The sequence below is a fragment of the Hevea brasiliensis genome, chromosome 12 (genome assembly GCF_030052815.1).
Source record: "Hevea brasiliensis isolate MT/VB/25A 57/8 chromosome 12, ASM3005281v1, whole genome shotgun sequence".
In the NCBI taxonomy this organism is placed as follows: Eukaryota; Viridiplantae; Streptophyta; class Magnoliopsida; order Malpighiales; family Euphorbiaceae; genus Hevea; species Hevea brasiliensis.
The window spans coordinates 11,497,716-11,511,434 of record NC_079504.1 but is presented as its reverse complement, the minus strand read 5'-3'; the positions used below and the strand labels follow the sequence as shown (position 1 = coordinate 11,511,434).

Below are 13,719 nucleotides of genomic sequence, written 5' to 3'. Positions count from 1 at the left end.
TTGTTTGAGAGAATTTTTTTCGAAAACTTAGCATAAGAAGGCATTTGAGAAAGAGCATCAATAAAAGGCACATTTATATATAGCTTCTTCAAAACCTTTAAGAACTTCCCAAATTGCTTATCAAGCTTGGCTTTTTGAAATCTCTGTGGAAAGGGAAGCTGTGGCTTGTAAGGCTCTGGAGGTATATATTTCTCTTCTTTCTCTCCAACCTCCACTTTACCTTTTCTTGCACTCCCTTTTTCACTCTTTTGTTTTTCATCTCCCTCAAAATCTTCCTCATTTTCTCTCTTTTCAACCTTTTCACTCTTCTCATTATGCACTATTTTACCACTCCTCAGTGTGATGGCATGACATTGCTCCCTTGGATTTTCTGTTTGACTAGGAAGTTTCAACATAGAATTGGTACTTGATGAGCATGCTTGTTGTGCAATCTGATTTTCCAGCATCCTATTGTGTGTTTGCATTTGTTCCAGCCTTGCTTTCATCTCTCTCAACTCTTCATCACGCTTAGTTTGATTAGCAAGAATTTGTTGTAATAAAGCCTCCGTGGTGGAACTTTGTTCTCATTGCCTTGGTAAAGGTGCAGGATTTGCATTCTTTTACTGAAAACTAGGTGGTTGTTGCCTAGGTTGTTGGTATTGATGCCCTTGTTATTGTGGTGGAAAGTTCTGAGTTGAAGCTTGATTTTGCTGATTCTCCCATGAAAAATTGGGATGATTCCTCCAAGCATATGAAGGATAATCTACTCCACAGCTCATTGTTCCTTCTGCATAAGTAACTTGTTGAGAACTTCCAGAACATGATGATGAACTGACTAGCATACTTAAATCCTCCATTTTCTTAGCAAGGACATTAGTGAGTGCATCAAATTTGGCATTGATCATGTTGAATGGATCAAGCTCATACATTCCAAAGAACTTGCTTTTTGAGTTGGAGTTGACCCTCTTGGACTACTCCATAGATGACTGTTCTTTGCTATTTTCTCTAATAACTCATAAGCTTCATCTTCATGCTTAATGATGAATTCCCCTCCAATTTGAGCATCAATGATTCCTCTGATAGCAGGAGTGACATTTGTGTAAAAATTCTGGTTTATCATCCATTTAGGAATGGCATGATGTGGACATTGTCTCTCCAATTCCTTCCATCTCATCCATGACTCATAAAGAGTCTCATCTTCTCTTGGTCTAAAAGCAATCATTTGATTCCTCAACTCTTGAGTTTTCAGTGGAAAGTATTGGGCAAGAAATGCATCGTTGAGTCGCTCCCAATTTGTAATTGAGTTGTGAGGTAAAGAATCAAGCCAATCCAATGCTCTATCTTTCAAAGAGAATGGAAATAATTTTAGCCTTGCTGCATCATCAGATACTCGTGGTTGCTTTTGCATGTCACAGATCATAACAAACTTCTTAAGATGAGTATGAGGATTTTCTGAAGGATGACCTCCGAATTGAGAATTCTGAATCATTTGTAGTACTCCAAAATCCATCTTATAACTATTTGCATCAATTCTTGGTCTTGCTATACTCTCTCTTAAATTATCAAAATGAGGAAATGCGTGATCCATCATACTTCCCTTAGGCACATTAGCATTTATAACTTCTTCACCATGAGCTGCATTTTCATTGTTTCGATCATTTTCAGCATTATCACCACCGATTCCAACTCTTTCTTCAGCCATTTCTTGTTCAATTTCAGCTGCTCTCAAAGCTTCTTTTCTTTTTCTGATTTCTTTCTTGTTGGCTTTACAAAGTTTCTCAATTTCAGGATTAAACAATAAGGATGTGTCACTTGTGCTTCTAGCTCTTCTCATAAAAGATTAAGAGTACCTGAAAAAGAACAAACAAAGACAAAATGAAAAGATAACAAAGATAAAACTATAAACAACTAAAATAATCAAGAATTCAATCTTAAACAAACAACTCCCCGGCAACGGCGCTAAAAACTTGATGTGTCCCAACCGCAAGTGCACGGGTCGTTCAAGTAGTATAGAAAAAGATATCGTTCCCACGAGGAGTTGTGTTAATGATTGAATTTTTGATATAAAATAAAATATGTTAAAATTGTATTTTAATCAAATTAATAAAAGAAATTTAGGAATTTGAAGCATAAGGTATGAAAATGCAAAACTAAATTCAAACAATGACTAATTTAATAATTCACAAAATAAAGAAATTGATAATAATGAAAATTAATAAAATGAGATTGAACTAAACACTCAAAAGTAAAATTCCAAGCAATAATTGATGAAAGACGATTCTGGAGTTAAGGGTTCATATTTAAGTCATTTTAGGATTTTTCCTAGCTAGCCCAATCCATGAAATTTATGGGTTTAAAGGAGATTAATTCTAAAATCCTTTGAAAACTCTTTCGAGTGAGACAAAGAGTGCCTTAATTAACTTAATCCTACTTTCGTGGAGTTAAAATTAACCAAGACCCATTAGGTTCTTTAATCAATCTATTAAAACCCTCTTAACCCTTAGTCTATTTCTAGATCTAAGTTAATTAAGTCCAATTTCTTGATTAACTATCACTTGGTTTTCTCCTTTCGGTGCTTCAACCAAGGATTAAGAACATAACTTAATGGGGCCCTTCATTAAGCATGTGAATAAGCACACAAGAAATGGATTAAACCTCATAAATTCATTAAATTGGGACTAACCCAGTTCAAATCCACAAAAATAACTAAATATTACATCCCTTACTCCAGAATCAAAGTAAAACTACTCACTATCCATAATATTTAAAAGATATTCTAATTTAATATGGAAATAAAACTTTAATCTAAGCTAAGAAACAAAAAGCTCAACACTAGAAATGTAGGAAAAATGTAAGAAAAGAAAGAAATCCTCAAATCTAGTTGAAAATGGTGTGGGAGGTGATTGTGTCTCTTCAGTTGCTGTTGCTCCTTCTTCTCCTCTTCCTTCTCTTTCTTTTTCCCCTTTCTAAAATGGGAAATGGGGCTATTTATAGCATTTTCTGACATGGAGCCCTAAAATGGTGTGTTTTAGGAGGGATTTTCTGAGGGAATCTTCTCACACCATTAATGAAATCTTTGTGGGATCAGATAAGTGGACCGCATAAGTCATGCACCCTTATGCGCAATTTTTGGCTGGTTTCGCTCACTTATGCGAAATCAGATGACCAGTGCATAGGTTATGCACAATTTCGTGAGATTGCATAAGGGGCGTGAATCGCATAAGCCATGCACTCTCCTTATGCACAATTACAGTATTGGAACAGTGATTTTTCCTCCTTATGCAGATCTGCATGGCTTATGCGGCAAGTTATGCGCAATTTGGCCAATGCATATTTCAACTTTGAAACTTGTTTTTGACATCTTTGGCTGTAGAGATCACTCCTCAATGGCAAAATTTCTTTTTAGTCCTTCCAAAACACCATTTTTCCTACAAAACAAAGTAAAAATTACAAATTAATCCAAAATTGACAATTATGAAAAACTAACTAATTAACTAATGAAATTAGCTAAAAATGACTAATAATCAAATAAAATGGCTATGAAATTAAACCTAAATGATTATGCAAAATGTATGCATCATGAGTTTTGTTAGTGAAGTCATGGAGTTTGTTGGAGAAATCATGTTAACATGTCTTTCTTTGTAAAGCCTATATAAGGCTGCTATTGGATCAAATAAAGTCACTTCCTTTTGAAAACAAATTGAGTTGTGAGCTTTTCATTACTGAGTGCATTCTTATTCCTCTTTAAATTATTAAAAGCTTGTGTTCTGTGTTCAACAATTCTGGTATCAGAGCTAGGTTGGTCGTGAGATAGTCTGAGTACCATCAAATTGGTGGAAGTTGATCTATACTAACAAGATGACTGATCTTCAAGTTGTTGGAGGGATTAAAAAGCTCAACAACCAAAATTACAATACATGGGCAACATGTATGATGTCCTACATGCAAGGCCAAGATCTGTGGGAGGTAGTCAACGGAAATGAAGTTACAGAACCGAAGGCAGAGGATGAAAGTGGTACCTACTAAGTGGAAGATAAAAGCGGGCAAAGCTATGTTTGCTCTAAAGACTATAATAGAAGAAGACGTATTGGAGCATATCCGAGATTCTAAAACACCAAGAGAAGCTTGGGACACGCTGGCTACACTTTTCTCAAAGAAGAATGAAATGCGACTACAGCTATTAGAAAGTGATCTGTTGTCAGTAGCGCAACGTGATATGACAGTGGCCTAGTATTTTCACAAGGTGAAGTCAATATGCCGTGAAATTTCAGAATTGGATCCAACAGCTCCAATTGGAGAAACCAGGATGAAAAGAATAATCATTCATGGTTTGAGACCTGAATTTAGAGGCTTCATTGTTGCAGTAAAGGGATGGCCAAATCAACCATCACTTGTTGAGTTTGAAAATTTGCTTGCTGGTCAAGAGGCCATGGCTAAGCAAATGGGAGGAGTCTCGCTGAAGGGTGAAGAGGAAGCACTCTACACCATTAAAAGTAGAGGGACCTACAAGCAGCATGTCATTAGTGGATCTAAAAGGAATGATGAGAAGGTGAAAAATCATCAAGGAGAGGGGAGCTCTCGTCCAGGAGGAGCTTCAAAGAATCATGGCAACAGTAAAAGGTTTGAAGGGAAGTGTTACAATTGTGGAAAGAAGGGTCACATGGAAAAAGCTTGTTGGTCCAAGAAAAGGTCTGTGGAGAGCAACACTGCTACTTCCAATACAAAGGAGAAAAGCGAAGATGACTGGGATGCTGAAGCATTCTTTGCTGCAGAAGAGGAGGAGTTAGCTCTCACCGTAACAACATCTGAACAGATTGATTATAACAATGACTGGATCATTGACTCAAGCTACTCAAATCATATGACAGGCGACAAAGAAAAGCTGCAAGACTTATCAGAATACAAAGGAAGCCGTGTGGTGGTGACAGCCAACAATTCTAAGTTACCAATAGCTCACGTTCGTAAGACGGTTGTTTCTCCCCAATATAGTGCTAACCAGGTGTCACTTCAACATGTCTACCATGTCCCAGGAATGAAGAAAAATATACTTTCGGTAGCACAATTAACATCATCAGGTCATTTTGTTTTGTTTGGCCCGTAAGATGTGAAGTTGTATCATGATCTCAAGATTTCAGAAAAGCCAATGATGAAGGGACGAAGGTTAGAATCAGTCTATGTGATGTCAGCAGAGTCTGCGTATGTAGACAAGACCAGGAGGAATGAAACAGCAGAATTATGGCACATGCGATTGAGTCATGTTAGCTACTCCAAGCTAAGTGTGATGATGAGCAAGTCGATGCTTAAGGGACTTCCCCAACTTGAAGTAAGAATAGACACAATCTGTGCAGGGTGTCAGTACGGTAAAGCACATCAATTGCCGTACGAGGAGTCCAAGTTTAAAGCAAAGAAACCACTAGAGTTAATACACTCTGATGTGTTTGGACCTATTAAGCAGCCATCAATTGGTGGGATGAAGTATATGGTGAGCTTTATTGATGACTTTTCTAGGTATGTGTGGGTTTCTTTTTAAAAGAAAAATCTGACACATTTTCAAAGTTCAAAGAGTTTAAAGAGATAGCTGAAGCAGAAGTTGATAAGGAAATTCTTTGCTTGCGCACTGACAATGGGGGAGAGTATAGCTCAGACAAGTTTTCCCAGTATCTACGGGAAGGTCGAATACATCACCAATTCACATGTGCCAACACACCACAACAAAACGGTGTAGCGGAGAGAAAGAACAAGCATCTTGCTAAAATTTGTCGAAGTATGCTTCATGCAAAGAATGTACCAGGAAGTTCTTGGGCAGAAACAATGAGGACTGCAGCCTTTGTGATCAATAGACTTCCTCAACAAAGGTTATGCTTTCTTTCACCTTTTGAGAAATTGTGGAACATGAAACCTACAGTTAGTTATTTTCGAGTATTCGGATGTGTGTGCTATGCATTTGTACCTAATCATTTACGTGGAAAGATTGACAAGAAAGCCGTTAGATGTATTTTTGTGGGATATGATAGCCAAAGAAAAGGGTTGAAATGTTGTGATCCTACAACTATAAGGTGTTACACATCCCGAAATGTGGTGTTCGATGAAACATCTTCATGGTGGTCCTCAAAAAAGGAGATATTACCAGACTCTGATAGTTTTAAAGATAAGTTGAAATCTTCCCAAATCCAGTTGAGTTCAGATGAAATTAAAGATTCAAATGATGACAATGATGTTGAACAATGTATGACTCAAAATTCATGGCAAACTAGTGTGTATCAACAACCAAGTGAAGAAGGTGAGATTGATAAAGTAGAAGTACCAACTGAACAATCACAACCCAGAAGGTCAATAAGAATCTGAAAGCCAAATCTCAAATATGCTAATACTGCCATAACAGAAGAAGAAGTTGCAAAAGAACCTGAGACATTTGAGGAAGCATCTCAGAATTCTATGTGGATTGAAGCTATGGAAGAAGAAATTATTGCATTAGAACGAAATCAGACTTGGGAGCTTGTGCCAAAGCCAAGAGATGTGAAACCTATTTCTTGCAAATGGGTTTACAAAATAAAGCAACGCACAAATGGATCAATTGAAAGGTTTAAAGCTCGTCTGGTGGCTCGAGGGTTTAGTCAACAATATGGACTAGACTATGATGAAACGTTTAGTCTAGTTGCAAAGCTTACAACTATGCGAATCTTACTTGCATTTGCAGCTAACAAAGACGGGAACCTATGGCAGATGGATGTGAAGAACGCGTTCCTGCATGGGGAGTTGGATCGGGAGATCTACATGATTCAATCAATGGGTTTTCAAAATCAATGTCACCCTGAATATGTATGTAAGCTGCGAAAGGCATTGTATGGATTAAAACAAGCACCAAGGGCTTGGTATGGTAAGATTGCTGAATTCCTAACTCAAAGTGGCTATTCGGTGACACCTGCAGACTCTAGTTTGTTTGTCAAAATCAATGAAGGGAAGCTAGCTATTGTGCTAGTGTACGTAGATGACTTAATCATGACAGGTGATTGGGAAGAAGAAATTCTCCAAACAAAGGAGAATTTATCAGTTCGTTTTCAGATGAAAGAACTTGGACAGCTCAAGCACTTTCTTGGTCTAGAGGTTGATCGTACTCAAGAGGGAATAATTCTTCATCAGCAAAAGTATTCCAAAGATTTGTTGAAGAAGTTTGGAATGCTTGGGTGCAAGACAATTTCAGCACTAATAGAACCAAATGCCAAAATATGTGCACATGAAGGAAAAGATTTGGAAGATGCAATGATGTACCGACAGTTGGTAGGTAGTTTAATCTATCTAACTTTAACTCGACCTGATATCTCTTATGTAGTTGGTGTGATGAGTCGGTATATGCAAAATCCAAAGAAACCTCCTATGGATGCTGTTCGATGAATGCTGAGATATATAAGGAGTACAGTTGACTATGGTATCTTGTACAAGAAAGGTGGAGATTGCAAGCTAGTTGGTTATTGTGACGCTGATTATGCAGGAGATCATGATACCCGTCGCTCAACTACTGGGTATGTATTTATGCTTGGAACAGGAGCAATCTCTTGGTGCAGCAAAAGGCAACCTACTGTGTCTTTGTCAACAACAGAAGCAGAGAACCGAGCAGCAGCAATTGCAGCTCAAGAGAGTACTTGGCTCATACAACTCATGAAGAATTTACATCATCCTGTAGAATATGCAATTCCCTTGTGTTGTGACAACCAATCAGCAATACGTTTGGCAGAGAATCCAATTTTTCATGCAAGAACTAAACATGTGGAAGTGCATTATCATTTTCTCAGGGAAAAAGTTCTACAAGGAGAAATTGAGTTGTAGCAGATTAAGACAGAAAATCAAGTAGCAGATCTGTTCACAAAAGGTTTGAGCACCAACAAGTTTGAAAGCTTTTGTCATTAGCTTGGCATAGTGAAGAGAATGAGAGCTGGTGTTGAGGGGGAGTGTTAAAGCTTGCAACACCAGCCTGATGGTTTCTAGAAGGTTGATTTAACCAAGTCAGTTTGGAATTAATTTTAATTGTTAATGCTATCTTAATGGGTTTAACTGTTATGAGTATGTTGCTATTTTTTAGGCATGAATTGTTACTGATTTGTTTCTATATTTTATTGGTTTAGTTGAGTCTTGTTAATGAAGTCATGGAGTTTGTTGGAGAAATCATGTTAACGTGTCTTTCTTTGTAAGCCTATATAAGGCTGCTGTTGGATCAAATAAAGTTACTTCCTTTTGAAAACAAATTGAGTTGTGAGCTTTTCATTACTGAGTGCATTCTTATTCCTCTTGAGATTATTAAAATTCTTATTCCTCTTGAGATTATTAAAAGCTTGTGTTCTGTGTTCAACAGGCAATTCTTTTATGCCACTTCTAATTGCGTAAAGCGCCATCAAAGATTTTAAATTGCCCAAGTTCTCTGGCAATCCCTTGAGATTTACGCAATCCGTGACATCTTGGCGGGTAAGAGACTTAAGATTGCAAATGCTGCCTGGAAGACTCGTTAGTTTTGAACATCCATTCAGATAAACATTCTCATATTTCAACTTGCCAATGCTGATTGGAAGGTGTCCTAGCTTTGAGCATCCCTTGAGATCAAGATGCTTAAGACATGTCAACTCTCCGATGCTAATCGGAACACTTACTAGTTTTGAGCATTCCTTAAGATAAAGATGACGGAGACATTTCAACTCACAAATGCTGCTTGGAAGGCTTCCTAGTTTCGAGCATCCCCCGAGATCAAGATGCTGAAGATATTTGAACTCGCCAATGCCATCCGGAAGACTTGCTAGGTTTGAGCATCCTTGGAGATCAAGATACTGAAGAGATTTCAACTCGCCAGTGCTGCCTGGAAGACTCGCCAATTTTGAGCAACCTTTCAAAGTAACATTTTCGAGGTTTCTTAAATAAAGGCAGCTTGGAAAATGACAAAAACTTCTGCAGTTTTCAAGATTTAAATCATTAAGCTTGCTGTCTTACTTTAAAGACGTGGAAATCCCAACCAAACTTGTACAATCCTTCAAATGCAAAACCTCAAGTTTTGGGAATTTAGACAACTCTGGTGTTTTAATTAGGTTCATATAATGGCTGAGGTCCATAAATTGTAAATCTTCAGCAATCTGCAATGACAAACACAAGCTAAGAGTAAATTACAATATCCACACATTTTTCTTTTTATAAAGAAACACTCAATTTTGCAAAGAAGCGTAGCACAGCATACCTGATCTTCACTCCGAAGTAGTTTGAGTTGGCTTTTACGCATGTGAAATTCAATGAGATTCTTGGGGGAAAATTTTGATGGAAAAAACTTTAGAGGTATTCATCCCACTGAAGAAAACTTAGCCCATCAGGAAGCAATTTGAGGCCTTTAGGAAAATGCACTTCGATTTTTGCAGAGCAAGGATTGTAGAATTTCAGGAATCTAAGATTTTCCATTTTCATGAAGACTGTAGAACTTAGTTCCACATCTTTAATTTGGGACATGTTCAGAATCATGCCTTCGACTTAGTTCCATGCACGATACACAACACATGCACGCACATATATAATGAAATAAGCATCTACTTCCTAGTGCAAATCTTTAAAAATCCAGTTTGAAAATGGTTCTCACCTTATCCTTGGTTAATGCATGGTAGATATCCTTGTAGTTCCACAGCCTGCTACGCTTTCCTGGTTGTTTTATACATTCTTGGTCAACAATATCCTTGCCCATTTGCTGTTGCAAATCATGCATCTCTAACTTGTTTTCTGAAATATTTACAAGAGACTTATCCTTGAGATGACTTATTCCACTTTTTGCAGAGAAACCAAACCTATCTAATATATATATATAACCCGACCATTGTCTTCCCTTTTAAAGAAACACAAAACATCGAGAAATATATTCTTTTCATTCTGATCTAGTCCAACATAACTAATTCTCAGAATGTTTTAATATCCTTATTGGGAGTGCCTTCTAACTTTACCAATTCACTTTCCCATTCTTCAATATGCTTGTCACATAGGTTGGAACCTAACAAGATAAGAGATAATGGAATGCCTTTAGCATAGTTTATAGCCCTGTGTAACAAATCCACATCTGCTTCTGAGGGTTGATTTTGCCTGAATGCATGAAATTGAAAGAGCTGAAAAGCTTCATGGTGAAGCAGCTCCTTAACCTCATAAATTTTGGTGCATCCGTACCTAAGCACTTGCTTATTTCTACTTGCTATAATAATTCTGCTCCCCAAGCCTTTTGAATCATGCTCTTCCAGCAAAGATTTTAACTGCAGGGGACTGCTCACATCATAAGAACAATAAGAAACCTCTTCTTCAAAAGCATGTTCTTAATGAAAGAAGGTAAAACATTAGGTGTGCCAATCTTTATATCTGCCCGCAACACTTTGGAAAGGATTTCATCTCGTAAATGAACTGTGGGGCGCTTTTCTAATTCTTCCCTTACATTTGCAACAAAGCATTGACTCTCAAATTAAGCAGAGATTTGATTGCGTAAAAACCCCAGCAATGGTTGTTTTACCTCACCACCAATTCCCCAAATTCCTAGGGAAGGTACGTCTTCTAATCCAATGCATAATAATGACTCAACTTCTTTGATGCGCGAATCAATTCAAACTAAGCCATGATCAAAATCATTTATGGTCATTTGATTCAGTTTCTTCCAAATGTCGTTGACAATTAACTTAATCAATTTGGACTCAGGCCTGACATATTTATAGAGCACAAACAATCGTGAGTAAGATTATAAAGCACGAGAAATTGAGGAAATATATATATATATATATATATATATATATATATTTGAGCCAACTCATACATTTTAATTTTATTAGCCATTGTGAGCCATTTAAGTTATTTTTAGCTTCATAAATCATTTAAGCTATTTACTTCTGAAAATTTAAATTTTATTTTCTTTCTTTATTTATTCTCTGGTTAACATTTAGTTATAGGTTACTCAGGGACGGATTTAGGCAAGGGCCAAGGGTGCTAAGCCCATAAGATTTTAAAATTTTACAAAGAAAATTGATGATTGTTCAAAAAATGATTTTTTTTTTTTTTTTTTTTTTTACTATCATCTATCAGATTTGATAGGGTAATGAGCATCTCAATATTTTAAAAATTTTTAGAGATTTATTAATAATTTTATTTATAAAAAAATTTAAAATTATTCTTGCCTTACTGAAAGAATAATATTAATAGTGAAACACAAATCTTATGTCAAAAAGAGAAAAAGAAAAACAACAAACCATCATCAATTCATAGTCTCTTCTTCTCTATCAATTTTCCTTTTTCAACAAATCCATAATTATCAACTTCTATTCTTTAAAATTTAAATTATTGGACAAGATTATCACAGAGAAGTCTTCACAATTTTCTTATCATTTTTTAATCAATTTGAAATTATTATAATCTCATTGCAACGTTGGAGAGATGTAATTTCATCATACTCAAATTAGAAAAAGATTTTTCTTTCATAGCACTAAAAGTTAGAAGCATGTCATTTATTTTTTTTAATTTATAATTGAATTTACTTTTAATGATTGTTTTGAAAAAAAAAATAGATTTGAAATAAATTGGATAAACTTTTAATTTTAAGCTATCATGATATTTTAAGTTTAGTAATTTATAATATTAAATATTTATTATATTCCTAAATTAACAGCAATTTCATTTAATTTTTAAAAAATTAATTTTGTCTAAAAAAATTCTCATATCAACTACATATATTTATTTCATGTATGTTATTTTCGCATATCACATATTTTAATAGAGTTCTACCAAATGGGATTAACAGTATTTTGTTACATCTTAGGGGTCTCTTATCATAGATATTGTTTGATTTAGTCCTTTGTGTTCAGTCTCCTTCCCCTTTTCTTAAAAAAAAAAAAAAGAAAAAAAATTAGGCCCCTAAATTGAATTTCTACATCAGGCCACTCACCTTTTTAAAGAGGGAAAGTTTGAGATCAACCTTTACATCTAGAAAATTTAGGTTGGCATTCAATATTTACGTGTGAGATGATATATTCTTGTATAAAAAGGCTGAGCAAAAAGTTTTTAATTTATTTACAAAATTGATGTATATAGTATTATAGAAATTAGAGTAACACAATCAACTTGAATTTTGGCCCGTCCAAAAGAAAGAAGACTCGATATGACCCACAATTCGAAATAATCCAAATTCAAATGACTTGACATGTTCACCACCTATGCCCTCTCCTTGCTTTCTTTTTTCTTCCCTACTATTTTGAAGTTTGAGGAATTTTATAATATGATAGGGGTGAGCATCGGTCAATTTAGTTTGGTTCAATTCAATATCACAAATAAAAAAAAATCAAATAAATTAAAATTTTTTTTTTCATATCAAATCAAACCAAACTGAATTAGGAAGAATACCAAACTAAATCATATAGAACAAAATAAAATTTTAGCAGAATAAGCTAAACCTAACCGAATTTGATAAAAAAATAAATCAAATCAAACTGATTTGGTTCAATTGAAGATTCATATTTTTAACTCTAATTTAAGACTTAATAATAATTAGTTAAAAATAAACTATTTGATTCAGTTCTATTATTTTTTCCTAAAAGAATAAAATCAAATCGAATAGATTTAATGAATTTTCTAAAATGAAAAATCAAATCTAATTAAAAGAAAATTAAATTAAATTTCTGAATTAAATCAGATTGGTTTTTTGATGTACAATCAATTTTGCTCACTCTTATACATTGATGTTCATGAATGATATTATTATAGCTGTCCAAACTAATGGACTATAGGTCAAATTAATCCATATGAAAAATTAGAGAACCATGATTTACTAAAGAAAACAAAAATAATAAGCAAAGACAACCATAAGAACAAATAATAAAGCTGACTTACTTGATGTTCTTTGAATCCCACCCTGTTACCTTGGCTATTTCCATCAACGCATGGCTCCATCTCTCAACCTTGTCGGAACTGTTCATGAATTCTTCTTTATACTTAGCAAGTGCATCCCCAATACTTCCTTTGAGCTCTTGAAAATCTTCGGGATCCACGTGGTAAAAAATTGGCAAAACTATTTGCTGCATGGAATCCTTGCATTCGAGTATTTTTACGAGTTCGTCCAAACACCAATGAGAATAAACATAGCTTTTGGAGAAAATAACTACTGAAATATTTGATTCTTCAATTTTTTTCATGAGGAGGGTAAGAGAGATTTCTTCTCCTATTTCAAGGGTTTCATCCATGAAAGTATTGATTTGGTGTTGACACAGGGCTTCGCGGAGATGACTAACAAAACTGTGGCGGATGTCTTGGCCACTAAAACTGAGAAAGACATCATACTTCCGGAAAGGGGTGGTGGAGGAAGCGGAAAGCATGATTATTAACCTGATGGTGGAGGCTTGTGTAAAACTAAAATGGAGTGCAAGATATTTATAGAAAATTTTTAGAATATTTTGCGAGAAATTATATTATAAAATTATAATTCTGCATATTATATGAAATGATAAGTTAATAAAAATTTAATGCATATATAAATTTAATTATTAAATTTTAAAAAACAAATATAATTTAATAATTATAATTTTATAAAATTTATTTATATATACATATTTACTGTTTACTTATTTACCATTCCATATAAAATATCTTCCATTTAATCACCCCTTTACTGAATTGGATGGAATTACTGCACTGAATTGGGTGCAGTCCTTCTCACTCGCAAAAATATATATATCAACTGGACCACACATTATTATTATTATT

General features: G+C 34.9%; 3 protein-coding genes and 1 non-coding gene across 5 annotated transcripts; 2 read left to right on the top strand and 2 right to left on the bottom strand.

The window, feature by feature from the left end:
* The first annotated feature begins 1,109 nt into the window (after nt 1-1,109).
* On the top strand, nt 1,110-1,217 carry LOC131171585 (small nucleolar RNA R71). Its single transcript, XR_009142245.1, has one exon. It is a non-coding gene; the product is annotated as a small nucleolar RNA R71 (small nucleolar RNA).
* A 6,154-nt stretch (nt 1,218-7,371) lies between these two features.
* LOC131171103 (secreted RxLR effector protein 161-like) lies at nt 7,372-7,803 on the top strand. Its single transcript, XM_058130555.1, has one exon. The coding sequence runs from the start codon at nt 7,372-7,374 to the stop codon at nt 7,801-7,803; it is 432 nt and encodes a 143-aa protein (XP_057986538.1).
* A 658-nt stretch (nt 7,804-8,461) lies between these two features.
* LOC110646419 (uncharacterized) lies at nt 8,462-9,771 on the bottom strand. 2 transcript variants are annotated; one of them, XR_009141984.1, is made up of 4 exons: nt 9,584-9,771; nt 9,194-9,476; nt 8,953-9,092; nt 8,462-8,848 (listed from the first exon to the last, which is right to left on the bottom strand). XR_009141984.1 is itself a non-coding variant. In XM_021799847.2 (3 exons), the coding sequence occupies exons 1-3, from the start codon at nt 9,233-9,235 to the stop codon at nt 8,785-8,787; spliced, it is 246 nt and encodes an 81-aa protein (XP_021655539.2). In that variant the 5' UTR covers nt 9,236-9,577; the 3' UTR covers nt 8,462-8,784. The 2 variants fall into 2 exon arrangements, 1 of the variants encoding a protein (XP_021655539.2); XM_021799847.2 differs by lacking the exon at nt 9,584-9,771 and having other exon boundaries at nt 9,194-9,577.
* Nucleotides 9,772-10,316: 545 nt separating this feature from the next.
* Nucleotides 10,317-13,341, bottom strand: LOC131168827 (disease resistance protein RPV1-like). Its single transcript, XM_058131116.1, has 2 exons — nt 12,850-13,341; nt 10,317-10,673 (listed from the first exon to the last, which is right to left on the bottom strand). The coding sequence occupies exons 1-2, from the start codon at nt 13,329-13,331 to the stop codon at nt 10,580-10,582; spliced, it is 576 nt and encodes a 191-aa protein (XP_057987099.1). The 5' UTR covers nt 13,332-13,341; the 3' UTR covers nt 10,317-10,579.
* Nucleotides 13,342-13,719: the final 378 nt, after the last annotated feature.